Source organism: Podarcis tiliguerta (assembly GCF_965153285.1).
Source record: "Podarcis tiliguerta genome assembly, chromosome: 8".
NCBI lineage: Eukaryota > Metazoa > Chordata > Lepidosauria > Squamata > Lacertidae > Podarcis > Podarcis tiliguerta.
Window position 1 is genome coordinate 25,586,377 of NC_139541.1, and position 27,106 is coordinate 25,613,482.

A 27,106-nucleotide genomic window follows, 5' to 3' on the forward strand; every position below is an offset into this window, starting at 1 on the left:
ACCTTTCTTATCTCTATGGTCACCCGCCCTACCAAAGCGGGCCCCCCCCCCCGGGCCGGTTTCAATAAATCTCGCGAGGTCTCGCCCCCGTCCCATGCTAAGAAGCCGGACTCTATGCTCCGCCTCCGCGGAGTGGTCTCGCGAGACTTTGGGGGGAGAGGCCTCGCGAGAGCGGGGCTTGGCTCCGGCCGCCGGTCCATCATGGCCGGCGCTGAGGGGAAGGCGGGCGTCGGCGGGCGAAGGGGACGCGAGGCACGGACCAGCCTGACGGCCTTCGTGCTGGGAAGCTCCGTGGCGGCCGTGCCGCTGCTGCTGTCGGCGCCTCCGCCGGCGCTGCTCTCTGGGCTGGGCTTCCAAGGCCGCGCCGCGCTGGCCCTTCATGTGGCCGGAGTCAACGCCGCCCTCCTGCTGGCCTGGGGTCGCGCCCCGGGGGGCATGTACCAGGTAAGGGCTGGGAGGAGGGCGTGTCCACGCGAGGCCCCGCCCCACGGCGTTGGGATTCGCCGAGCTCGTGGGCGTGGTTAGTGCAGGGTCCGCCCACTTCTGGCCTGGGAAGGGCGTGGCCATACCCCCTCTTTGCTATAACTTGGTTAGACACGCCCAGGGGTGTGGCTGTCTCCCCTGGGCGTGTTTAACTAAGGGTGGTAAAAGAATTCTAAGGTCTCCAAAATAGAATAAATATTCATAAGGTAAAGGTAAAGGGACCCCTGACCATCAGGTCCAGTTGTGGCTGACTCTGGGGTTGCGGCGCTCATCTCGCTTTATTGGGAGCCAGCGTACATCTTCCGGATCATGTGGCCAGCATGACTAAGCCACTTCTGGCGAACGAGAGCAGTGCACGGAAACGCCGTTTACCTTCCTGCTGGAGTGGTACCTATTTATCTACTTGCACTTTGGCGTGCTTTCAACCTGCTAGGTTGGCAGGAGCAGGGACCAAGCAACAGGAGCTCATCCCGTTGTGGGGATTCAAACCGCGGACCTTCTGATTGGCAAGTCGTAGGCTCTGTGGTTTAACCCACAGTGCCACCCGCTTCCCACCCATGATATATATTTAGATATGCATGCATATCTAAATAGATATCATCCATGTGTCTGAAATAGTGCAGGAGAGCAATCCTGAAGCCATGTTGACTCTGCCAATGACTTCAAGTACTCCTCTGTAGTAAGGGAAGCAAATGGGGAAAGCCTTCTTGTCTTAAAGGGGGCATATTTGAGTATGAATAGGGTGAGCCAGTGACCTGGATTCAGGAACTAAAGTATTAACCATCACAAAAATGGCCAGGCTTCCCAGGTAATGCAATCCTCGATCATTATCAGGTATCCTGGAAAACAGGATTTCTGTTGTCGACTGCCTCCTTTGATGCATGTATGATGATTTGGGGGTGGTCTTTGGCTAAGGGGGTTGGGCAACATCAAATGTCTTCAGAGGCTCCTGCACTCTTTTGTTCAGGGTCTCTCCCATCATGGAAGGAGGGGAGGGAACTCTGTTGCAACAGAAAAATATATATATTTGCCTTGCTTTCCACTGGATCCTGCCTCCATCCATTCTTATCTGACCGATCATGGACTTAGGGTCTCAGAGTCCCATGGGGAGTTGGACAGCAAAAGGCAAACCCCAATTTTTACATCAAAGGCCACTCCCTTCTCTGCTTAAGGAGGGGTGTGGCTAGCTCCTTAATGAGTTTGCTTTTCTGCTCCTGACCCAGATATGTCAGCTCTGCTCAACAGCTTTCTATTTTCTTCTGATGCCAATGCTTAGGGCTGAATCATGGGGCAAGTATGTCCCTGCACAAGCTCAGAGTGCTTTAACCACTGAAGCAGTCCATGCCTGTGAGGCGTCTTGCAGTACTCTGACAACTGGACTTGTTTACTTGTCCTAGGCTGGCACTTGCTTCGTCAAGTACATAAAGCCAAAGCTACTGAAATCATAATGTCGTTATTCAAATCTATGGCGTGGTTCCATGTGCAATACTGTGCACAGTTCTGGTTACCCCACCTCAGAAAGGAAATTTATGGAAAAGGTTTAGAGAAGGGCAACCAGAGGATCAAAGGGGAGAAGCGATTTGCCTATCAGAAAAAGTTGCAGCATTCGGAACTTAGGACCTTTTCGTTTAGCAAAAAGACAAGAGATAAAATTATAAAAGCTGATAGAATTATGCACGGAATGGAAAAAGTGGATAGAGAAAAGCTTTTCTTACTCTTTCACAATAACTTGTGGACATCCATGAAGCTGAATGTTGGAGTATTCAGGACAGGTGAAAGAGAGGACTTCTTCACACAGTGCATAAGTAAACTGTGAAAGTCCCTCCCATGGTGGGAGGTAGTGATGGCCACAAACTTGGATGGCTTTAAAAGAGGCTTGGGCAAAATCATGCAAGACAAGGCTGTCACTGGCTGCTAGCCAGAATCGGCCTCCATTATTCCTCAGTTGCTGCTCATAGTGCTGTTTCACTCATCTTCTGCTTGCGGTTTCCCCACAGGCTTCCGGATGGCCACTGTGAGAACAGGATGCTGGACTAGATGGGCCATTGGCCTCATCCTGTCAGGCTCTTACTTACCTGTTGTGGCGTGACTTGTTTTAGCCTGGCACCTACTTTGTCAAGCCCACAGTCGTTTTTGCTGTGGCTGGTCTCTTAAAAGTCTTCAGCGTTGTGTTAGATCTTGATGTCTTGCTGTAGGATAAGTAGGAAAAGTTTGAAGAGGAAACCTCAAGCCCTTACCCCAATTTGAAATAAGGTTACGCTGAAGATTACGATGCAAAGTCTTCCCCGATAGATCTCATAAATCTCATAAATGATATTGTATAAATGATATTTCTCATAAATGATATTGTAGACAAATAAGCTGTAGAGAAGAAGGGGAACCTGCAGTCTTCCATGTTTTTTTACTCGAACTTCCAGGATCACCAGTGGTTGGGAGGATGATGGGAGTTTGGAGCAGTGGTCAGGATAGGCATATTTCCACCCAGGGGCTTCCTGTTGTCAATCCCTCCCATGGTGTGCTGGAGAGATAGGACTGCCTTAGGATTTGGCTTCAGAACTGGTGGCTTGTGGGGTAGGAGTATGTGGGGTTGCTCTCCCCCTCCCCCCCTCTGGCTGATGGGCAGGTGAGTTTCTGACCGTTCCTTTCCTTGCCTTGTAGATTGCCATCCGTGCCTGCTTCTTGGGCTTTGCATTCGGGTGTGGTTTATTGCTCAGCTTCGGACAATCTACGTGGAAGCATTTTGGATGGTAAGAGGGCAGCACTTTAGGTTTCTGAAAAGAAAACTGTGGGCTCTGGGGGACAGCTCTCTTGTTCCTGGAGACTCCTGGGACCTCCACTCACCTCTGTTTGGCTGGCCTTGATCCTCTTAGGGGCACTAGGAGAGCCTGCCATAGGAGACAAATACTACTTAATGCATTGTTTCTGAATCCATTTTTGGAGCCCCTTTTCTCCCCTGCCTTCTATACTCTGGAAATCCTAGCTGCTTGCCAGGGGACAAAAGCAGAAACATGAAGGGGAATGTGAATAACTGATGGTTCTTAGTTTGAGGTGGTTAGCCTCCCCACTCCTAATTTTGGATGTGAGACCTAGGCATCTGCTCTGTAAAATATATATATAGATGTGTGCAAGTTCTTCTCAGTGTTTTAGGACACCTGCATTGAGTGATGTGAATGATGCTATATTTGAGTCTGCATGCTTCCTGGAAAAGGAACCATCTAGAGAATGAGCCCACCCTTGTAATATCGTTTTTAAAACAGCATTGGAGATTAAGCAGCTGGTGTGTTGAGCAGCCCAGTTTACAGCTCTTCAGAAGAGCAAACCTAGAGTTAAAACCCAGGAAGCTGAAACATGGGGGTTTTGCTAAGTCCCTGCTTGCTCTTTCAGGTATATGTGTTCGCTCTCCTTTTTCCATTATTCTGAATACTTGGTGACAGCCGTAAACAATCCCAGAAGTCTCTCCTTGGATTCCTTCTTGATCAACCACAGCTTTGAATACAACCTAGCTGCAGTCTCATCCTGGGTTGAGTTCACCGTGGAAAAATTCATTTGCCCAGGTCAGTAACTATTGAGTTCTTATGCAAGTGAAACAGAAAAACTCAATCATTCTAATGGGAGACCCAGGAACATGGACCTGGAGGCAGGTCTGAAAACGAAGCTGTTTCTCTCCCCAACCTGAACTAATTGAGGTGATATTTACCCCTCACCTTTAGAATGATCTCCCCTTTGAAGGTGTGTTTCACCACAACACTGATACTGTTTTAGTAACAGGTGAAGACATACCTCTTTGCCCAGGCTTTTGGGGAAGGATGAAGTATGTATTGGGTGCTTGAATCTCCATTGCTGCTGGTGGTTTGTAACTGAAGTCTGTATTTTGCTACATGCTGTTTTTATCTTCTTTTTTAAACTGTTGATGCTTAGGCCATATATTCATTCTCTGGGACCTCTGGGTAGAAAGGTGGGTCATAAATACTTTAAATAAATAAGAACTTGGTATGCTGAAACAAGGTGTAGGACTTGGCCTTTGAGTGTCAAGGGGCTTTGCATGCGTTATCTCAGAAAGCTTCTAAGTTAGGCCGGGGTTGCTATCCTACAGAGGCTGAGTAAGCAGCACTCCTTTTGTGAAGGCCACCTACTCAGCTTATTACCACCTTGAACCAGAGACTTCACAACTCGCATTTTTAGCTATAACAGCCGCCCTTCGGTGGTGGCTGAGAGTGCTTTATTCATTGCACCCTCCTGGCCCTCAGTTACTAATACACGCCTGAAAATGCTGATAACAGGGTGGACTTTTTGCCCCTCAAGCTTATTCAGAGGCTGCATTGAAAGATGGTCACACACCACTTGTGTGTGGCTTTAGATCTCTCATTAGTTGGACCATTTTCTGACCCTTCTAAAACGGTGACTGTTTTGACTTCATGCTCTGACATTAAGGTCCTTTTTTGTTTTAAATGACACTGTGAAGGGGAGGAGATCACTGTTATCAACTAACTAGTGTTTATGGAAGTTTGGCTTTGATCTCTGCATTCTGCTTCTTGTGTACATCAAATTGTGAAATTTGCAGATGGGTCTCCACAGAAGCTAACTAGCCCAAAAACCTTTGTTGTAGCCCACCTGCTGGCACAGACTTCTATCAGTCATTTTTGGTCCAAAAGAAAACCAAAACCCAACTCCAGTGCAGCTGTCTGCCCTGGTCCCTTGTGAAGAATGTATTTTTGTGAAGTTAATCCATTTGTTACAAGCGCCGAGTGCCTCCTTTCCCCTTCTGACCGGTGCAGCTGCAACTCTACCAGAGTGGCACCATTTTGCAACCTGCACTTGCTCATTTGCAGAGATGAAGCAGATCACTTGGCTGAGTTCGGCAGGGCTGCTCATGGTGGTTTTCGGGGACTGTCTGAGGAAGGCTGCCATGCTCACAGCTGGCTCCAACTTCAACCACATTGTTCAGAATGAAAAATCGGAGACTCACACTCTTGTGACCAGAGGTGTTTATGGCTGGTTTCGTCACCCATCGTACGTCGGATGGTTTTACTGGAGTATTGGGACCCAGGTACTGTTGCACAGCTTAGAGCATCTTGTAATATTTTGGCTCTTTCGGGGGGTGGAGGAGGTACCCTAGGCTCCATGAGATATTAAGAGGAATGTGTGATAGCTTATAATTCATTCATCCAATCTTCCAGTTTTCAGAGTGGTTTAACAGTCAGTCCCTTGTCGCAGGAAACTCTGGGAGTTGTAGTTCTGGGAGGGGAATAGGGGTCTCCTAACCACTCTTGGCACCTTTAACAAACTTCAGCTCCCAAAACCCTTTGGGGAAAGAAGCCAGGGTCATTTAAAGTGGTATCAGAACACTTTAAACATAGGGTGTGAATGTAACCTTCGAGTCTCTTGAGCTTTCCAGTTTTCATGCTCCTGGCAGCCATTCTTCTGCATTCCTTGTTTCAGGTATTGCTGTGCAATCCAATCTGCATGGTGGGCTACACGCTGGCATCCTGGCGCTTCTTCCGGGAGCGGATAGAAGAGGAGGAGATGACACTGATCCATTTCTTTGGGGAAGAGTACCTGGCCTACAAGAGGAGGGTCCCTACAGGCTTGCCATTCATCAGAGGCGTGAAAGCGGAGCTATGAAGACCCCAGGGCTAGCATTGAGCAGAACATGGGAGCTCCTGGCTCCAGGGGCCACTTGGCCTGGCCTGTGCAGAAGAACAACGGTGACATTCGTGCCGTCCGGTACAGTAGCGGTCAGTTTTAATACCTAGTGAGTTTCCTGGAGGTTTGTGAAGGGCTTAGGCAAAAATAGATGCCCTCCCTTGACGTAAGCGGGAGAAGGGACTGCCTGGATGATCAGAGCTGCACTGAATCCTCAAGGCCGACTTAGAAAGCAAAACAATTTTCGTTGCTCTGCCTCTTGCAGCTTTGATGGACCAAAGTGCACCAAAGCAGATTTCAATGACAAGCTCGCCCTTTGAGTAACCACTATTGCTCCCTGGAAGGGATTTGGATAGAAACTCACCTCTCTAGTCGAAAGTTTTTCTTTTCTTTTTTAAAGCAAAGGGGCCCAGCCCATCCAGTTCTTCCCCCTCCCCACAAACGCCGCCCCACCAAAGGGCAAGCCCAGCACAGCTTTAACCTCTGGGCCTGATTTCCTAAGCACTCTCCCAAGGCTGGGATGGCAGTGGGTAGGGCCTGTTTGCAGCATCCAGGCCCTCTGGTTCTATCTTAAAATGCATGACTACTGTCACTATGAACCACACAGGCAAAGAGATCTCCCTTCCCTTTGCCCTTTTTCCAGACCAGGCTTGCAATACACCTCACAAACGAATGAAAAAAAGAGAAGCCTTTGCACCTAAATGTTACGGTCTCCTGTTTCTTTCATGGCCATTTTGACGTCCCTCCTGGTTGAGCGGTCCTGTCTCACTCCTACTGCTCAGCCTCACAACCTTTGTCTTCATTCCACATTTTTGATAATGACCACCTCTCCTCCCACCAGAATCCTGCTTGTGTAGCAAAAGTTCAAATTCTGTTTCTACAAAGTGCAAGGGGATGGTTGCTTTTGACTTTGCATACTGAACAAGTATTACTTTGGCAATATATATTAAGCAGGATGCACAGGACCGACTGGGAGAGAGTTCCCTCGCGCCCTCCCCCTCTCCCTGGCTGCCTTTTAAAAAAGTTTCTCACTGCACACTTTTCCATTTTAATATACCAAAGAGAAGTTTAATGTGTTTCTGTTTCTACTGATCTATTTATAATGAAGATGGGAAATAAGACGCTTGCAAACTGCGGCCAAGACTGGCAGAAATGGCATTTCTGTCGTTTTGGGGGGCCAGTTGCCATCCAGTTATCATTCTGTGTGTACCCAGCAAGGATGATTCCTTAAGCTGTCATCTGTCTCCACTTTCTTTGATTTGTAGATGCAAGCAGCTTTAATTTCCTCTTTCACTCTGTGACATTCTTGCTTTACAGAGGGGTGAGCAGGCTTTTGTGCTTCTTTACTTGGGGCACATTTTTTTTGGGGGGGGGAGAAAATGAGGCAGGTGCACTTAAGAGAGAAACATACTGCAAAAATAGGTCCAAAACAATTCTGTGCTTAGGAAAAGCTGGATTCTACATCTCTGTACAAATTAAGGCAGTCTACATAATGTCCCCCATTTCCTATTGTACCTGTAGAGTCTGCTTTTAGCATTGGAAATTTCTGGTCAGTAATTCCCCTCCTGTCCAGAGTTAGGTAGGAGCTCAGACCTTGCCCTTATAGACTGCATTGCCCAAGAGCTTCTGTTGACCTTAATTCTTTAATCTGGGAGCATGGCTGAGTTAATTTTAGGCGTGTGATGGAGAGACACAACTCATGACTTGGAGCTTCAGGGCGATTTGTTTCCTCGGTGGCTCGTTAAGAATCAAGCAGAATCTGAAAAATTCTTTTTCTGTTGCTTGTGAACTATCCAGTAGCGATTGAGAGCCCCTTGGTTGGCTTTGTGCAAATGTCATAGTAAAGCTTGGTGGGGGAACCTGTTGCACAGTTGACCTACTGCAACAGAAATCTGAAGCTTCTTCCTTATGTTGAGTAAGTCCATTGACCCATGTTGCCTAATGTTTGCTTGCTTTGATGGGGAAGAAGATTCATATACGGTTCATATATGCCATGAGATGGGGTATTGGTTGCAGAAATCAGTTTCCCCAAGAAAATCAGTTTTAATAAATAAATAAAAGTTTCTAGTCCTTGTGGCTGCAAAATGAGCTTGCATGGTGGAGGAAGGGTATGTTTGGTTGAATTTCAAAATCTAGAAAGTTGCTAAGGTTTTCAAGGGTCAGATTCTGATCTGTCTTACAGAGGGTGGATCCACTGAGATGAATGGGCATGTCTAAGGTCCGTTCATTTCAATGGGTCTGCACTTAGTTGGATGAGATTTGAATTCCCTGCATAGCACGTGTGTAGTTTGCAAACCCTGCTTTGTACGGAAGGGGCTGCAGCTGAGGGGTAGCTCTGTGCTTTGCATTCAGGAGGCCCCATATTCAGTCCCCAGTTGGGGACTGTCCCCTGCCTGAAACCTTGGATTGCCGCTGCCAGTCAGTGTAGACGGTACTGAGGTAGATGGATCCAAAGATCTGAAGCAGTATCAGGTCGCACCCTGTGTTCCCACTTCGGACCTGTAGGCTCTCCTCGGTCAAAATACATGTCCATATCTGTAATATGCAGGCAATATCTGTAATATGCAGAAGCAAATTTGTTTTTTTAAAAAAGTATGCACATTTAATCAAATCAGTGTAATTTGTATGGATTGTGGAATACAGCTTTTATTAGAACGAATTTTGGATGTATAATCCTAGCATCATTTTTATAGAAATCATGGTATACACACAGGTCTGCCTCCCCCTCTCCCCCCTCCCCCTCCCCCCCGGCTGCCCTGGTAACTAGCCAGTTTGTGTTGCCAGGAGAATATCCTGAGATTCCCTCTGAAAATTAATCATGCTGTTTTTTGCTTTGTTACCTCGGAAGCTGAGAGGCAGTTGTTTACTTTCCAGTCCCTTTGGAGCAGTCGGCTGGCAACCAGCCAAACAGAGGATCAGTTCTGTTCTCTTGTATTTTTAAAAGAATAATAATAAAATATTTTTAAGTCTCTATTCTTTGGCAGATGTTGACAGTGCCCCTTTCTTAGATCATATTTATTTATTGCATTGACAACCCCACCTTTCCTCCAATAAGCTCAAGGTGGTGTATGTAGCCCATAATATGAGCCTCACAAGAACCCTGCGTGGTAGGGTAGTTGACACCTGATGACTGGCCCAAAGTCGCCAAGCGGGGATTTGCACTCTAGTCTCCCCCTCATAATGCATGACTGGGAATAACCCCATAATTATTGGTGGGCAAGGAAGGGGCCCTCTTATTTCAAAACCGTTTCGGCAGGTGTTAGGAACCTGCGACCCTCCAGATGTTGGACTCCCAATTCCCATCAGCCCTAGCCATCACGTCAATCGGCACGGCATCAGGGCCATCTGTCTTTATAAACAGAAAACAGGTATATTTTTTTCCACACGCACCCCAATTCTAATAGCACAAATACACATCCTTAATTATCACACTGAGCATATGGGATGCATTTTGTGAAGGTTGCTTAATAAAATCCATAAGCGTTAAAGGCAAGGGAAATGTTTGCATCTAAGTGAGTGTTTCCTGGCCTTCCTGCAATATAAGAGGAATGTCCTCCCACCCCCGAATTAAACTTTGACACACATCAGGGATGACTGTGTGAGTGGGGAGTCCAGCAGCATTTGGAGGTCTCTGTTTCAGAGAGCGAGTTACCTTCTTGGAAGGAGGCCAGCCCACATCAGTGACTGCTTCAGAGGTGCAACAGGTAAGCTCCTCTGAAGGTAATTCTGCTCTGTCTGGAGGGTTTGGATCATTTAACCACATTGTCCCAGAACAGCTGGGGGCTCTCTAGAGGTTTCTGAACTACAACTCCATGCACCCTGGCCAAGGGCTGTGTTTCCTTGGGCTGATGGGAGCTGTAGTTCAGCAACAGCAGGCAGGTCCCCACATCTGCTCAGGAGACATGGCAAGATTGCTGGGCCCCAGGAGAGGCTCACGGGAAATAAGCAAGGCCAAAACGGGATCATGCAGAGAGACACAGTGGGCAGGCCTCTTCTGCACACAGGTCCTTTAAGCCATACAGAAGAATTGCTGAATGAATGTTTTTCTCAGGATCCGAGGATGCCCCAACCTCTAGTGTGCTAGTGGATATGGCTGTATCTGGAGAACTGGCTTTTAAGGGTGTAGCTGAATAATAGGAGATGCTGGTTTTGCATAACAACATTTTATGCCTCTCAGTTGCATGGTAAAATAAGAACAAACCTGCAGTTCCAGGCAGGTGCAGAAAATCCACACACTTGGTAGTCATAGGAGGATTTTGCTTTTCTCAGAGAAGCCCAGACTCACTCTCTCGGTTTGGAGCTGTTTGAGAAACCAGTGCCTGTCTAGACGTTGATGTGGGAGGCACGGCTGAAAGAACACAGGCAATACTTGGCAGAAGCTGGAGGAATTAAGATTTCCACTGCTGCACCCTCCATTGCTTCTTAACAAGCCCACACCTTGCTGGGCTCCGGAAGTGCCAACAACAAAGAAGCCCTGCAGAATAATGCAAAATAAATCCTTCTGTTTTGCATGGTTTAGGGATTGCAGAATCAGGATTATCTTAGTGCAGAATATATATGGTTTTCTGAGCACACACCACACTGAAAAGAGTCTGCTATGCCATACATGAACAATTTTGTTCAGAAAGACTGCGAGTGCAGGTTCAGCACAGGAGAAGCTCTGTTTCCTGATCCGCCTCCTTGGCTGACTTGCGAGGTCCCGGCGGCTGCGGGGGACTCTCAGGTCGGCCTTTCTGCTTACTCCTGTAATATTCTTTCGATTTCAGCAGGGGGTCCTCTGCGGCTGGGCTGAGAATCTGGCTTTCTGCTTTGGGCTCTGAGGCTCCTTCTCGTTCCTCAAGGCCGCTGCACAAATCAGGCCTCAGATAGAAGAGAAAAATAACAGTGGGTGGAAGGAATGGTCTAGGAAATCATAACAAGCCCTAGCTTTTCTATCACTAAATAAATGCCAAGCTTTTTTTAACTAAGTAAACTGCTGGAGGATAGCCCTGTCGAAGGCTAGTAGCTCTGACAGCTTAATGGAACCTCTCTGTTCTTGCGCAGTCTACCAGTTTCTGGGGAATCAGCTTTTAGAATTTGCAGAAGCATCTGGATGGATGTTACTGGGCATAGGATTCTGGACAAGGCAGCCTTTAATCTGCCCAGCAAAGCTCTTAAGAACTTTAGAAGAGTTTGCTAGAGTCTAGACCAGGCTTCCTCAAACTTGGCCCTCCAGATGTTTTGAAACTACAATTCCCATCATCCCTGACCACTGGTCCTGCTAGCTAGGAATCATGGGAGTTGTAGGCCAAAAAACATATGGAGGGCCGAGTTTGAGGAAGCCTGGTCTAGACCAATGGCCCATCTAGTCCAACATCCTGTTTTCACGGTCGCCAACCAGGTGCCCCAGTGGGAATCCTGCAAGCGGGATCCAAGTCCAAGAGCAATCTCCCCTCCTGTGGCTTCTAGCAACTGGTATTCAGAAGCATCGCTGCCTCCAGCTGTGGAGGCAGAGCATGACCATCATGACTAGTAGCCCTTGATAGCCCTCTCCTCCATGAATTTGTCTCTTTAACACTGAAGCATGAAACTGCTAGTGCTTCCCTTTGAAACCAGCCTCTTAGACCAAGTATTTTCCCTCCCAAGCGAACACTGATGGCTGACTGACCAGGTCACTTAGTTAATCTGCATCCCCTGAGGAGTGGCCACTTGGAAAACAACAGATTGCATATTCACCTTTTTGCTCCTACGGTATTGTGGCATCAACATAGAACCAAAATGCTTTGCTACCTGAAATGGATCAGATACCTGTGCTGGACGTCAGCAGCCTCTGGGCTCTCATCGTATATTTTCAGCAAGCTCTCTGGCTGGCCATTCCTCTCCTCCTTTGTGTCCTGTAACCTGAAGGGATATTTGGGTTGAGTTGGGGGCTTTGGCATGGGGGAAGCTGACTCAAGAGCTGTACCACAAATACCTACTGATCAAAGCCATCCACCTTGACAGGGTTGGAGCAAAAGAGATTTCTGGAGGACAGAGGGTCCCTCCTCCCTCAGAGAGTCACAAGGCTTGATCATCCCTCTGCCAGACTACATATTCCTTCAGCTATGGGTGTTTTAAGAAGCACAATGGGGATTTACAATTCAGGGGCCAAGACATTTATTCCAACCACCCGCAATGCAGGTATCGCAGCTCAAGCACCCCTGGCAGATGGCCATCCAACCTCTGCTTTTAAAACTTCCAATGAAGGAGATTCCACCACCTTCCAAGGTTATCCCTGTCACTGCTGAATGGCTTCCTAATGTTAGTAAAATTAATGTTTAATTCGTTGTCACTTGACTATCGGTTCCGATCCTCCCCTCTGGAGATAAGGCAGTGGAGGTTTTTGAAGGCAAACTTCTGCAGGATCTGGAAGCGGAGCAAGAAAACAGCAGTGGACCGGGCTCTCGGCTTCCTCACCTGGGCTCCAGCCGCTCCTTTACTTTGGCGATGGAGTGGACATAAGGGGCGATCTGCTTGGTGATGGTTGTCAGGTAGCTGTTCTCCTGCTTGAGCTGCAACAGATCATGGAGCTGTGCTGCACGAGAATGAAGTCTAGCGTTAAGTCAGCCAAGCCCAAAGGATTGGCCCTTTCACACAATAAGCATAGGTACACAGAATCATAGAATTGTAGAGTTGGAAGGGACATGTAGGGTCATGTAGACCAACCCCTTGCAGTGCAGGAATCACAGCTAAAGAATCCCTGGCAGATGGCCACCCAACCTCTGCTTAAAAGCCTAGAGTCCACCACCTCCTGTGGGAGTCCATTCCACTGTCAAATGGCTCTTGCTGTCGGAAAGTCCTTCCTGATGTTTATTTGGCATCTCCTTTGTTGTCACTAGAATCCATTGGTTTGGGTCCTGCCCTCTGGGGCAGCAGAAAACAAGCCGGCTCCATCTTCCATGTGACAATCCTTCAGCTATTTGAAGATGGCTATCATATCTCCTCTCGCTCTCCCGGCTAAACGTACCCAACTTTGTCAGCTGTTCATCACAAGGTTTGGTTTCCAGACCCTTGATCATCTTGGTTGCCCTCCTTTGCCCACCTTGCAGTTTGTAAATATGTTTCTTAAACTGTGAGGCCCAGGATTGGATGCAGGACTCTATGCGTGGTCTGACCAAGGCACTACTATTACTTCCCTTTATCTAGACGCTATACTTCTGTCAATGCGGCCTAGAATTGCATTAGCCCCCCCCCCCCCCCGCAGCTCCATCACACTGTTGACTCAAGTTAAGCTTGTGGTTCTCAATACATGAATTCAAAACCTTATGTGGCATGGCTATGTTTCTAAATAAGAGGCATGGAGTCAAATCTTTTCTGAAAAGTGTACTTGGCCTTCTTACATGGAATTTCTTTTCCCGTCCATAGATGTACAGAGCAAATCAATGGTTTGTATTTCAGAGAGGAGGAAACAATGGCACTCTGCACATGTGCAATGGCACACCTTCCTACATAAGGGCTATACAAGTCTTTATTATACCTACAGCAAGATATAATACTGCAGCCCTATCAAGTCAAAAAGGTTACCGGCTACCACTGATCGGTGGGGTTGGATGGCTTCAGAGAAGTTCATACTGTGCTCACCTTCATAAATCTCTTGCTCATTTGCCACTCGCTGATAGGTTTCTTCCCAGGTCTGCAAAACACAAAGTCGGAGTTATCAGCACATGCTCCTTAAGCGGGGGGGATTTTGTGCATGTGTGTGTATTGTGACTGCGTAGTTGCTGCAGGACTCTGCAGCCTGAGAAAGTCAGCGTACCTCTTCAAACACGCTCCGCATCATCTCCACAGAGGAGTACTCTGAAGCAATCTGCACGTCCATCTGCAGTGACTTCTGCAGGATCTCGCTCATGATCTCCGTCTTGATGAGGGAATGGTGCTTGGTGAGGTCGCGGTGGAGCTCCTGCACCTGGTCCTTCAAGTTCTGGATCTCTATTTGAAGGGCCTGCAGCAACACGGGGGAAAGGAAGCAAGTTTGAAAGGCTCCAGTTGACGAGGCGGAAGGATCAGCAATAGAATGCTGAAAACTTCCTTTTTGCCAAACCGGGGGAGGGGGCGGGGATTTATGACTTACTAATTTTTTATTTGTAAAAAATATTTCTATACCACTGTATCAGTAAAACATATATGAGATGTTTGCAACAATACTAAACCTGAAAGCAAACATTAAAAGCTAAAAGCAAACATCAGCAACTGATGTTTGTTTTTAGCTTTTTATGCTTTTAATGTTTGCTTTCATTAATACCAGTGAAGAGAGGTATACAAATTTAATTAATAATAATTGCGGAAGAATGCATTCTTAAGTGCCTGCATAGGCTTGGCGGAACAGAAAAGTTTTCAACATGCATTTAAAAGTTGGCACAGAAGGTTGGCTTCTGAATCTAGTGACAGAATGTTCCACAGGTCAGGGTTGATGGCTCTAAAGGCTCAGTTCCTTGTTGTGGTCAAAGGAGCCTCACCAACTCGAGGAACAACCAACAATACTCTTGCAAATGATCTCAGTGATCAAGCTGGGGATATACGGGTTCAGGCATTCCCTGAAGCACCCTCGACCTAAGTTGTTCAGGGCTTTGTTAATTAACACAAGGACCTTGAACCTGGCTCAGTAGTAGATGGGCAGGCACAGCTGGTGCCCCATGTTCTCAGCCAGAAGCTCCCATCAGCAATCTGGCCACTGCATTCTGCAGCAGCCGGAGCTTCCAAACCAGACACAAAGGCAGCCCCAAATAAAGCACATTGCAGTAATCCAGACTCGAGGTCACCAAAGCATGGACTATAGTGGTCAGGCTATAATGCTCCTGTCTTCTTATTTTGCATTCATGTGTGTGTGCGTGCGTGCAAAACCACACATTCATTGGCTGGGCCTGCTGATTCTTCTTGACCTGCTCTGCTGCAAGGCTAAACAGCATCTCCAGTAGCAGTGCTGGCTTGCTCCCGCAAGTGCCCAGGACCACGCACCATCACCAGGGACAGAGCGAGAGCAGCCTTTCCCTTGCCCAGCCATCCTTACCCGATACATGTTCTCATAGTTGCGGCAATGCTCGGTGAAGGGTGTCTCTCCACCTTCAGCCAGGAGCACCTTGGTGCTTATGTACCGGTGCATGGTGGGCTTCCGGACCAGGGAGCCTGCCAGGGACATCTTTTCGCAGGTAGAGGGGCAGCCGGACACGAGGAGGGTCTTGGAGCAGGGACCTCCGGACATCCTGGAGGAAAAAGAGGGAGCCAGCTGAAGAGAGAAGGAGTCCCTAAGCGAGAGGCTCTAGAAGGGAATGGCTTTGGATCTCAGCACTCATCATCAGGTGTGTGGGAACGAAGTGTGTTGGAAGATGTGGCAAGGCTGCTTCTGCAGCAGGTGTGTGTTATAAGGGAAAAAACAACCCTGTCCAGGGTTGTAAAGACTGCGGAGATTGGGTGCACTCTTCCCACCTTGGATCAAATCTATGCTTCCAGGTGCCATAAAGCTGCAGAGATAGCGCAGGATAGTGCGCAATCTGGAAGTGATCTCTTTCAGCTTCTGCCTTCTGGAAGAAGGTACAGGGTTATAAAGACTAAGACTAGCCACCTGAGAATCAGTTTCTATCCAAATGCAATTTTGGTTTTAAACGCAGTGTAAGGAGTCTTTATGGGAGTATATTGTATTTAATTATGGGGTATCAGAGTTTTTAGGGGGCTAACTAGGCTGGGATGGCTGGGATAGCAGGCTTGTTGGTTTTTGAATGTCTTATGTAGATTTTTTCAATTTCGTTGTTCTGTATGATATGATACAAGATTATCATATTGTATTGTATCGTATTGTATTGTAAGGCCGTAAGAAGAGCCCTTTTTTCCAAGCCGATGGCCCATCTGGTCCAGCATCCTGTTTTCATAGTGGCCAACCAGATGCTTGTAAGAAAACAGCAAGCAGGACCCAAGCACAAGAGAACTTTCCCATCTTGTGGCTTCTAGCAACTGGTATTCAGAAGCATCACTGCCTCTAACCACGAAGTCAGAGCATAGCCATCATGGCTAGTAGCTATCAATAGCCGCCTCCTCCATGAATTTGTCTAATCCTCTCTTACAGCCATCCAAGTAGGTGACCATCACGGTGGTCTCCTGTGGGAGGGAGTTCCACAGTTTAGCTCTGTGCTGTGCATTAGGACTTCCTTTTATCTGTCCTGCATCTTCTAACGTTCAGCTTCATTGGGGTGTCCACTGGTTGCTAAGGTTATAAGAGAGAGAGGAAAACTTTCCTCCATTCAGTTCTTCCAGGCCACGTGTTATTTTATTAGCTTTGATTTTGTCGCCTGTTGTGGGATGGATGGTCTGCACACATGTCAGTTTTGGGCAGTAGCCACACGACGTCATTGTCAAAATCCCAGCCCAAATCCCACCACCACAACCAGTTAATCCAGAGTTATTTTTTCCAAGGAAAATCTGATGGGAGTTAAAAACAAAAGGAAGCTATTGCCGATGACCAAAGCTGGTTCCAGAAAGGGGTTTCATATAGCAAACAAGACAGGCAGATATCACAAGCGGGTCACTGGCAAACAGTAATTTTTCCAAGAAAATGTAAATCTGGGTTAACTGGGTAGAGTCAGTGAGCAATACAAACTGGCTTTTTGATGCCAACGGTGTTTTGACACTTGGGAAAATGTGCATGCATCCCATAATAAACACCACTGTGAAGCAACACCCTTTGCGGTATCTCAGCAGCCCCTTTGCAATATTGCAGTATTGGATTTGAAATTGTTTTTATATATGTTACTGTGTTCACCTTTTTTTAAAAAAGAAAGAAAGACATGCAATGATTTTAAAGCTGTTTTTAAATATGCAATGTATTTCGTGTATGTTTTTATTGGATTGCGAAATGGCTTTGATACGCTGCACAGAGAGCAATCTATAAGTGAAATTAATCATTATCACACACACTCAACACACACACAGAGACACACAAACATACACACCCCTACCTGGAAGCATCATGAGTCAAAGACTGGTCCTTCTACACCAGTAAAGGACTATCTGCCAATTAATTGTGATGTAACAAACCCTCCACCCACAACCAAATTAAAAAGAGCCCGGCTGCAGCCTGACAGTCGTTCCCACTGACTCATCCCGCAGCCAAGACAGATGCTCAGATCGCCACTTACGGATCAGAAGGTTCATCCAGACAGGCAGATGGAGACTCCCTGCAGATTCTGCATGGCCTTTCCCCTTAGCCGGGCACTTGGCACTCCCAGTCCAATGCTCTCAGCCTCAGTTTCCCTTTGGAGGGAAAGGGGATCCTGAAGACCCCCGGCCCAACCCATCACTTTGCCCCCAGTGCTTTGGGAGAGGGCCGTCCCTGCCTGCACAGCAATCAGCTGCACCAGAGCAGAGGGGCCTGTGATGTCAATGGTCCTAAATATATCCAGTGCCAGGGAAATGTGCTTTGCAGAGTTCTCTGAAATTCTGATAAAAATAGGGACGGGCAAACTGCTAGCCAGGCAGGCTGGGATGTGTGCAAGGATCCACTGGGTTTGCCATCTGCTTCTCAAGTAGGTCGGGGCATGAAGGTGGTCAGGCAGACAAAGGCAACAGGCACCCTAGCTAATGTTTTGATACCTGGGGGAGGCTCCTCGGCTGACACTACTTACCCCATTCCAGGAATCAGTGGTGGGTGGCGCTGTGGGTTAAACCACAGAGCCTAGAACTTGCCGATCAGAAGGTCGGCAGTTCGAATCCCCACGACGGGGTGAGCTCCCTGTCAACCTAGCAGTTCGAAAGCACGTCAAGGTGCAAGTAGATAAATAGGTACCGCTCCAGCGGGAAGGTAAACAGTGTTTCTGTGCGCTGCTCTGGTTCGCCAGAAGCGGCTTAGTCATGCTGGCCACATGACCCGGAAGCTGTACACCGGCTCCCTCGACCAATAAAGCGAGATGAGCGCCGCAACCCCAGAGTCGGTCACGACTGGACCTAATGGTCAGGGGTCCCTTTACCTTTACTATGTTGCAGATAAGAACTTAAGGAAGAGCCCTGCTGGATGAGGACCATGGTCCATCTAGTCCAGCATCCTGTTCTCACAGTGGCCAATCAGATGCCTGTAGGAAACCAGCAAGCAGGATCCGAACACAAGAGCAGCACTCTCCCCTCCTGGGGCTTCCAGCAACTTTTGTTCAGGGCAGTAGCCGTCACCAGCCCATCTCCTCCATGAATTTGTTTGCCAAATCCTCTTGTAATGGTACCCAAGTTGGTGGCCATCACTGCCTCCAGTGGGAGAGAGTTCCATAGTTTAACTGCTGGAATTCCAAAATTCTTATCACTCAGGTAGACTGTTCCTGCCTGGAGGCTGCGGTATGGTGCAAGCAGACTGTTGGCCGTAGCAGTCACACCAGTCTCCCGTTTCCTCCCTCCCAAACTAGCAGCCCTCAAATGCTTGTTTGCACAGCAAGGATCACGACTCCAAAGGCAGGAATGCGCAAAGATGGAGGTCACTTATTTGCCTTCAGTTATGTTAACTGACCAAAATGTTTTCTTTCTTTTTTTCTTTTTTTAAGCGGACACAGGTGTAACTCTTTAAGTCTCTTCCAGCAGAAACAAGGCTGCAGTGAAGCGAACATGCTTATGGACTCCCTTCGATGAAAGCCACAATAAATGTATTAGCTTATCCCCACCCACCCCGCCTAAGAATATTCTTACTGAAAAGTTTGTTTTTGCAGTGCAGCTGGTTGCAGAAGAGCTACACCAACTCCAAATGCATTCAGCAACGTTTGGAGATGCAATGTGTGTGTAAGGCAAGCAAATGAAATTGTTTGCCAGAACAGAAAGGATTATTTTCAAGCAAGTCTGCACTAGATGGGCAAATACGTCCGTTTCAGTTTCTCTTAGTTTCTCGTCTTTCCAATCTTTTGGTTTTCTACATTTCCACATCAGTTTACTTAAAAAAAAAAAGTCGTCAACAAAATTCATCAGCACTTTGGTGCAAATTTCTCCTTATATGCGCATTCTTCTCTGCAATGTTTGCAGAGCAGTTTCCCCTAATATAATGCATTTTCGCATGTTATTTTTACAAATATGTGCATTTTAATGCATACTTTTAATGCCTGTTGGAGAACGGCAAAATTCAAAGGAGGGCAAATTTTGAAGGTAGTATTGTTTCACAAGGTGAGAAGTCAGTAGGTAAATTTGCATCTAAATGCAAACAATCAATTTTCTGCCCCATCCCTGGAGCCTCTTTGCTACAATTGCTGGAACTAGCTTCCTTGCTCCACATCCCAAAGAAACAGAAACAGTGTTCTTCGTTTTCCTATGTTCAATCGGGTGCCAGCTGCACTGGGACTCTCTGACACAACAGCCTCCCAACCAGCCAGCTTGGCTTCCTGGAACTGGCACCGCCAGCCCATCTGATCTGCTCGCTAATCAGGACAGCTGTTTTTGTCTCCAAGGGCGCCTGGTGCCCAGCTCAAAGGCAGGCAAGAGAAGTTTGGGCTTCAAAATGTCTCCAACGCATATTCAGCTTTGCACAATCTGCCCTTGTTTAAAAATACTTCACTGCGTTTCCCTCCTCACAGATTCCCCCTTCCCCAACGTTGTGTCCTCCAGGAGTTTTGGACTACAACTCCCATCAGCCATTGCCTGTGTTTGCTGGCAGTGGATGATGGGACTCGTAGTCCGAAACATCTGGGGAAGGTTGCCACAGATGAAGCAGGGCTCGGGAGCAGCTTACATGTTACTGTTGCTCATCCCAGGTCCGATGCCCGCTCCATTCACCACCACGGAGCGACGGGGCGCTAGAAGCAGCAAGGGCTCCAGGCAGTGGGCAAACTCAGCTCTGTATTCCGTGTTGATCTGGAAGGGAAACCAATTAAGACGGGTCGTCATTCTGAGAGCACCCAGAGTTGCAAGCCTTCTCCTGCATGTGGATATAAGAGGACTCTCTGGACAGGACTATGTGTCAAGGTAAACACGAGGCCACAGTAGTCCATGCTCTGGCAACTTCCAGATTGGATTACTGCAATGCACTCTACTTGGGGCTGCCCTTGAATTTGACTTGGAAGCTTCAAGTGTTCCAAAATGCAGTGGTCGGATTACTGGCTGAGGTTCTGTTTGGATCTCAATATAACCCCTGTTTAAAAACAACTGCACTGCTTGCCAGTTGGTTGCCAGGCCCAATTCAAGGTGCTCACATTGGTGTTTAAAGCTACGTGACTCAGAAATATCTCAAAGACGTGCCTCCTTCCTTGCAATCCTTCTATAGTCTGCATTTGGCAGAGGGGCCCTTTCGATAGTTCTTTCGCCCTCAGAGGCTTGTGGAAAGGGGGTGCAATCCAGGAGAGGGTCTTGTCTGTGAAGACACACCTATGGCGTGTAGGCAGCCTCATCTTTGTCTCCCGCAAAACTCTGGAAAGCCTCAGGTACAGAACCTGGAGTTAAAGAACATGCCCAAATTTGGCTTTACAGGTGTGCTGCTAGACCTCATGGCACAGACTATATTCCAGGCTTGCCGGGTGACCTTCCCATGGAGAACTGATAGATGAAACAGGCATGACCCCAGAGGGAAAGGTGGGTGAACATTTGCTCAAATGCTCTCTGGGTGCCTGGAGTTATTGGGTTGGCTCAGCAGGGAAGAGCAGAAACTTGTACCTTGCTCGTCTGGGAGGGCCTCAGTCGATGGGGCAGCTTGACGATTTTTTGCAGCCTCTCCATCAGTTGCTGAAAACAGAATTGTGGATGATTTGGTCAGTTCTATGAAATGCAGCCCTCAGTTGTGAAAGCAGCCCCTGCCCCATGGCTGTTTCTGGTCAAGAACAAGAACCACCTGGCTATCTGTCAGGGATTCTTTAGCTGTGATTCTTGCATTGCAGGAGACTGGACTAGATGCGACCCCTTCCAACTCTGCAGTTCTATGATCTCCTTAGCTACTTCTTTGAAACTGCTCTCAATACCCCAGAGTCCTTGGCATAACTCCTGAGCCCCCAAACTCTGCTGTTGCTCTGTCTACACAGCTGAATTAAATGCACCATCTTCTCCCTTGATCCTCAAGCTGCCATTTCCTTCCTTGTCTTCCCTGTGTCAAAGTTTGGTTTGTAAACTCCTTGGGGCAGGAGGCAGCTCCATCCTCTTTTTCTTGATGGAAGTACAAAGATTCATAACCACCAGGTGCTTCTGAGCATCTGCAGAGTGCTTTTCTTGCCCTGGAAACTCACAAGAAGGGCTTTGCACCTCATCTGAGTACCCACAGAGGCAGCTGTAATAAGGGGGTGTTATTTGAATTTGTGGGTGATGACTTACATAGCCTAAATCAAGGAATTCAGCCTTGTTTGCAGAGCTGAGGAAAGCAGAGCACGTCACCAGGTGGACCTGAAGAGGAGAGGAAAGAAAACATGACACCTGTGCAAATACCAAAACTATGAGTACTTGGATCAGAGGCACCGAGAGGGCCTCTGAGCATGTGTAAAGGGCGTTTCTCTCACCACTGAGCAGGCTATATATGCCTCCTCCCCTCTGGGGTGGGGAGACAGGGCTCCCTCACCTTAGACTGCTTGGCTTCCATGAAGACCTAAACCTCACTCAATTTCGGTGTCAGTACAACCACAACCTGCCATTCTACGTTTTATCTCTTGAGACTTCCAAGTGCCTCCAAACTCTGGCAAAACGTGACATATAATTTTAGGAAACGAGGACGATGGTACCTTACCTGACCTTGAAGGATAGGGTGCACTGTAAATATAATGCAATGCAAATATAGAAAGTGGGATTCTTGTCTTCTCCACTGCTGTTCAGATTGGGTGTATTTTTGTTTGTTTACTCAAATTTGCACCCTCTCCACCTCAAGCTCAAGGAAGCACCCATCATTTTATCCTCACAAGCACCCTGTGAGGTAAGCAGGGCTGAGATATGGTGACTGTGCCTGTTGAATTCTTGCCTGCCACATTACTGTTAAAGTGCAGAGAGCCTTTCAGGGGGAGAGAAGGAATAGCCACCCTCCCGATTCAGGTGCTTTACCTGTAGGGTGGGCAGCAAAGATGCCAAGTGTGCCAGCTGTTCCTTGAAGGCTTTTTCCTTTTCTTCATACTGGCTGGAAATGACAAAAAAAGGGGGGTCCTATTATAAGGCTGCTTATGCACAAAATGAGAGAGCTCCACAGTTAGAGAGGTGGGAATGAACCTGAAATGAGCTAACCAATGATATTTAAAATGCATCTGAGGCAGCCAGAAAAACTTCCATTCCTCTTAATAAAGGTAAAGGGACCCCGGACCATTAGGTCCAGTCATGGCTGACTCTGGGGTTGCGGCGCTCATCTTGCTTTACTGGCCAACTGAGCTTCCGGGTCATGTGGCCAGCATGACTAAGCCGCTTCTGGCGAACACAGAAACGCCATTTACCTTCCTGCCAGAGTGGTACCTATTTATCTATTCATCTACTTGCACTTTGATGTGCTTTTGAACTGATATGTTGGCAGGAGCAGGGACCGAGCAATGGGAGCTCACCCCGCCGCAGGGATTTGAACCGCCGACCTTCTGAATGGCAAGCCCTAGGCTCTGTGGTTTAACCCACAGCGCCACCCGCGTCCCACTTTGACAATAGACCTCCATAAAAAGAGACCTGCTGGATCAAGCCAAAGGCCTGTCAAGTCTAGCATCCTGTTCTCACAGAGGTCAGCCTCCTGTGGGAGGGAGTTCCAAAGTTTAACTACGTGCTGCATGAATAAGTCCTTTCTTTTTATCTGTCCTGAATAAATCCTTCACAACACATGAGCAAGGTCTGTGTGGGTTGTTGTCGCTATACTAAAGTTTTGTTTGGATAAGCCCCAAGACACTCCTGGATCTTTTCTGCCAACGGGGAAAAAACCAGACAAGGAGTTTGAGCACAGGACCACTTTTACCTCTGAACGACTTTCAAAAGCATCTTCTTCCGCTCTGCCAATTTCTCCTGTGGAAAAGAGAGACAGACAGAGAGAGAGAGAGAGAGAGAGAGAGATGGACTGTTCCTCACGTCAAGTGCTAGGTAGCCTCCCTCCCTCCAGCACAACTCGGCTTCTAGGGGGTAGGTTGCTGCCTCAGAGAGCGCCCCCTGCAGGCAGACTCAAGCACCAAGGCTGCAAGTGACCCTTCCCACCTCAATTCACCTGCATGCTGCTGAAGAGCGAGTTTATAGATGTCTCCTCCTCGTCCGCGCTGTTGCGGACCTCCTCGATCATGGCTTTGAGGAGCACTATCGCCTCCCTGGTGGATGTCTGGAGCTCTTTCACAGCCTGAGTCGCAGGGCAGAAAAGGCGAGTGTTGAAAACAGCAGGCATTATCAGTAGGGGAGCACAGCAGACCCCACGGAAAGGACAAGATTAAGAATCATAGAATTGCAGCATCAGAAAAGATTTCAAGGATCATCTAGTCCAATGCCCTGCAATGCAGGAATCACAGCTCAAGAATCCCTGACAACAGCCGCTCAACCTCTGCTTAAATATCTCCAATGAAGGAGAGTCCGTCGCCTTCTGACGGTCTTCCTGTCTGAATATCCTGTCATTTGAATCCATTGGTTTGGGTCCTCCCAGCCCCTGTCGGCCCCAGCTAGCACAGAGGGTGGGCGTTGTAGTCCACAGCATCTGGGGGCACCAGGTGGGGAAAGGCTGATTCTACCCGACCCCTTTTATAACAACTTACATCAAAGGCTCCTAGATGTACATTCTGTTATTCAGAGCTCCTTCACCCAAATCTCAACCCGGAGCCCATTCACAAAACAGATGCCTTAAGTCTCCTAGCCAGGGAAACCATTCACACAACTGTATCAGTTCCCAAATCCACAGCCTTCCAGAAACGATGGACCACGATTCCCATCAGTCCCAGCAAGCACAGTGGGGTTGATGGGAGTTGTAATCTAAATCATCAGGTGAAGGCTGCCATCGTCAAAGAACAGGGAAGTTGGGCTTGCTCCAAGATGATCTGGGAATAACCGTGACCAGATGCTTCTGCCTAGGTTGCATCCAGATAAAGCGTCTCCCAGCCACAGCCCCCCCCCCCCGCAGTGAAACCTCTTCAGTTTTTATACCCACCATCACGGCCTGGTCTAGCTTCTCACAGCCCTGCATATACGCAGTCTCAATATCGATGCAATGTGCTCGACTCTCCCTGGAAGAGGACAGACCAGAGAAGGAGGTATCAGAGGGGAAGCGCTGTGGGTCAGTGGCGAAGTATTTTGTTTTGCATGCAGAAGGCCCCGGGTTCATTCCCCAGCTCTAGGAAGGTCTGGATATGCCCCCAGTCTGTATTCTTGGACAGCTGCTACCAGTGTCAGTGTCAACAACACTGAGCTAAATGGACCAAAACTTGCTATTTAAGGAAGCTTTCGATATTAAGGAATATTAAGTCTTTGTCATCCACAGCATGACCTCTTTCTTTTTTTCTTTCTTTCTTTCTTTCTAAAAAAGGGTATCTTGTGGCAAGGAGTTCTACTGGCTCATTATGCACGTTATATAAATGCAGCAATGCTTCCTTTGCAGATGTGTGTGTCAAACCCATCAGGGTTCAGCGGGCAACTCTTAAGCTTTCATCTTTGGATGTTGTTGTTTTTGGGTTTGTTTGTTTTTAAAAAAATCATAATATTCATTTATCGGTTCCATTATCTCAGTTTGTTTTTCCCGAAATGCTTTTTCTCCCCCCCTTTTTTTACTTTGCCTTAAAACAAAACCAACCCAACAACATTAAACGTACTTCCAGATGACCTGTTAATGGTGCATTCATCCTGATATGTTTGCAGGGAGGTTCCATGATCTTGTGTCAAAGGTAGTTCTTATCCCACCCTTCTCATTTTCCTATCGCTTACTGGAAAAAATCACAGTCTCTTGGGGAAGTGGGTTGGTTACACAAGTGCTCCTGATCAACTGTAGTTGTGCAGTCTGAACTTGCCAGTATGTGAATGAACTGCACTCCCCAGAAAGTAGCAACAAAAGTCTGGAGGCAGCCTTAAGAAGATATTTCCTGGGTTTCCCATTCTCTCAAGCTACTGTACCACCTGTTTTGCATCCTCTGATGCCTGGAATGCCCTCCTAGATGCTGGAAGTGGTCCATTTCCCTCTTTTCACTTCTTCAACACCCCCACCCTGGTCCATGAAGTCTTCAACTTCTCCCCAGATGCACTGAAATTTAAATCTGCATTACAGCATATTTTGTCATTTACTGCTTTGTCCTTTCTCTGTTCTCTCCCTGCTGTCAGTCTTTAGACCAAACTTTGGCAGCCTGGCTTAGGCTATGGGAATTACAGTTCAAAATACAGTGGTGCCTCGCAAGACGAAAAGAATCCGTTCCGCGAGTCTCTTCGTCTAGCGGTTTTTTCGTCTTGTGAAGCAACCCTATTAGCGGATTAGCGGATTGGCGCCATTAGCAGTTTAGCGGCTATTAAAGGCTTAAGGGATTAGCGGATTAGCTGCTAAAAGGCTATTAGCAGCTTAGTGCCTTAGAAAAAGGGGGTGGGGAGCGAAAAAAAATCGCAGGAACTCGCAAGACATTTTCGTCTTGTGAAGCAAGCCCATAGGAAATTTGTTTTGCGAAGCACCTCCAAAACGGAAAACCCTTTCGTCTAGCGGGTTTTCCGTCTTGCGAGGCATTCGTCTTGCGGGGCACCACTGTATCTGGAGAACCCCTCTAGATGCTAAGCTCCACCTCGGAGCAGGGACCTCTCTTCCTGTTTCCTGCAAAAGGCCATGCCCATCGATAGCTCGTGATGTAGATATGAAGCAACAGCAACTCACACGGGCATGTCCCGAAAGCAGTTGATGCAGAGCATAGACTTTTTCTCTGTTGAGAACATGATGTAGAGTTCCTCGTGAAGTGCTAGAAGAAACACAGGTGGTCACTTTTAAGCTTGAAATATATAAAAAAAGAAATTAAACAAAAAAGAAAAAATCTCCAATGAAGCAGAGTCCATCATCTTCTGATGGAGCACATTCTACTATCAAACAGCTCTATCAAACCACCTCCTAGTGGTGCAGCAATAAAGCTGCTAGCATGCTTGTGAAGCTAAGCAGGATCTGATATGGTTTCAAGTTGGATGGGAGACCACCGGTTACAATTAATGGAAGTTGAGCTAATAAATAACTCTCAGGGTCCCTTCCAGCTCGACAGTTCTTTAATTCTATGACATGCCCTGTAAATAGAAACAGCTCTATTCAAAAGTTCTTAATGCTTATTCAGAATCTCCTTCCCTATAATTTGAATCAATTTGTTCAGATCCTTCCCCTCTGAAGAAGCAGCAGAAAACAAGCTTGCTCCACCTTCCATGTAATGGACCTTAGATATTTGAAGAAAAAACTACCCTATCCCCTCTCAGTCTACTTTTCTCTCAGCTAAGCAAACCCAACTCCCTCAACGGTTTCTCCTAAGGTTTGGTTTCCAGAGAGTTAAGGAAGGCTATGAGAAAGACGCGGGTGACGCGGGTGGCGCTGTGGGTAAAAGCCTCAGCGCCTAGGGCTTGCCGATCGAAAGGTCGGCGGTTCGAATCCCCGCGGCGGGGTGCGCTCCCGTTGTTTGGTCCCAGTGCCTGCCAACCTAGCAGTTCGAAAGCACCCCCGGGGGCAAGTAGATAAATAGGGACCGCTTACTAGCGGGAAGGTAAACGGCGTTCCGTGTGCGGCTCTGGCTCGCCAGAGCAGCGATGTCACGCTGGCCACGTGACCCAGAACTGTCTCCGCACAGCACTGGCCCCCGGCCTCTTGAGTGAGATGGGCGCACAACCCTAGAGTCTGTCAAGACTGGCCCGTACGGGCAGGGGTACCTTTACCTTTACCTATGGGAAAGACACTTACAACATTTCTTGTGGATGTCTTTGATACGCTTGGTCAGTGAGACGATCTCGTGACGGGAGAACATTCTGGCTTTGTGGGTCTCCTCGCGGCACTTGGAGCAGAGGGGCTGGTGGCAGGTATTGCAAAAATACATGGCGTCCAAGTCCTGGGGGAGGTGGGAGGTTAGAGGGCAAAGCTCTGGTTGGCATGCCTGGTCCACCACCACACACT

General features: G+C 47.7%; 3 protein-coding genes across 3 annotated transcripts in view; 2 read left to right on the forward strand and 1 right to left on the reverse strand.

Moving 5' to 3' along the window:
• On the forward strand, positions 1 to 9,097 carry ICMT (isoprenylcysteine carboxyl methyltransferase). The gene is made up of 5 exons (XM_083452239.1): positions 1 to 444; positions 3,142 to 3,230; positions 3,868 to 4,037; positions 5,313 to 5,530; positions 5,923 to 9,097. The coding sequence occupies exons 1-5, from the start codon at positions 16 to 18 to the stop codon at positions 6,103 to 6,105; spliced, it is 1,089 nt and encodes a 362-aa protein (XP_083308365.1). The 5' UTR covers positions 1 to 15; the 3' UTR covers positions 6,106 to 9,097.
• The window catches only part of GPR153 (G protein-coupled receptor 153), a 134,132-nt gene that overhangs the window by 61,320 nt on the left and 45,706 nt on the right, over positions 1 to 27,106 (forward strand). The gene's annotated exons all lie outside the window — the stretch shown is intronic.
• The window catches only part of RNF207 (ring finger protein 207), a 25,504-nt gene continuing 7,114 nt past the window's right edge, over positions 8,717 to 27,106 (reverse strand). The window contains exons 4-18 of the mRNA XM_083452138.1: positions 26,897 to 27,041; positions 25,844 to 25,925; positions 24,149 to 24,224; positions 23,228 to 23,353; positions 22,985 to 23,031; positions 22,105 to 22,177; positions 21,391 to 21,459; positions 20,743 to 20,811; positions 19,826 to 19,947; positions 15,152 to 15,344; positions 13,901 to 14,086; positions 13,726 to 13,777; positions 12,562 to 12,679; positions 11,914 to 12,006; positions 8,717 to 10,986 (exon numbers count right to left, since the gene is read on the reverse strand). Coding sequence (XP_083308264.1) covers positions 10,770 to 10,986; positions 11,914 to 12,006; positions 12,562 to 12,679; positions 13,726 to 13,777; positions 13,901 to 14,086; positions 15,152 to 15,344; positions 19,826 to 19,947; positions 20,743 to 20,811; positions 21,391 to 21,459; positions 22,105 to 22,177; positions 22,985 to 23,031; positions 23,228 to 23,353; positions 24,149 to 24,224; positions 25,844 to 25,925; positions 26,897 to 27,041 — 1,668 coding nt within the window. The 3' untranslated portion in view covers positions 8,717 to 10,769. The remainder of the gene's footprint in view (positions 10,987 to 11,913; positions 12,007 to 12,561; positions 12,680 to 13,725; positions 13,778 to 13,900; positions 14,087 to 15,151; positions 15,345 to 19,825; positions 19,948 to 20,742; positions 20,812 to 21,390; positions 21,460 to 22,104; positions 22,178 to 22,984; positions 23,032 to 23,227; positions 23,354 to 24,148; positions 24,225 to 25,843; positions 25,926 to 26,896; positions 27,042 to 27,106) is intronic.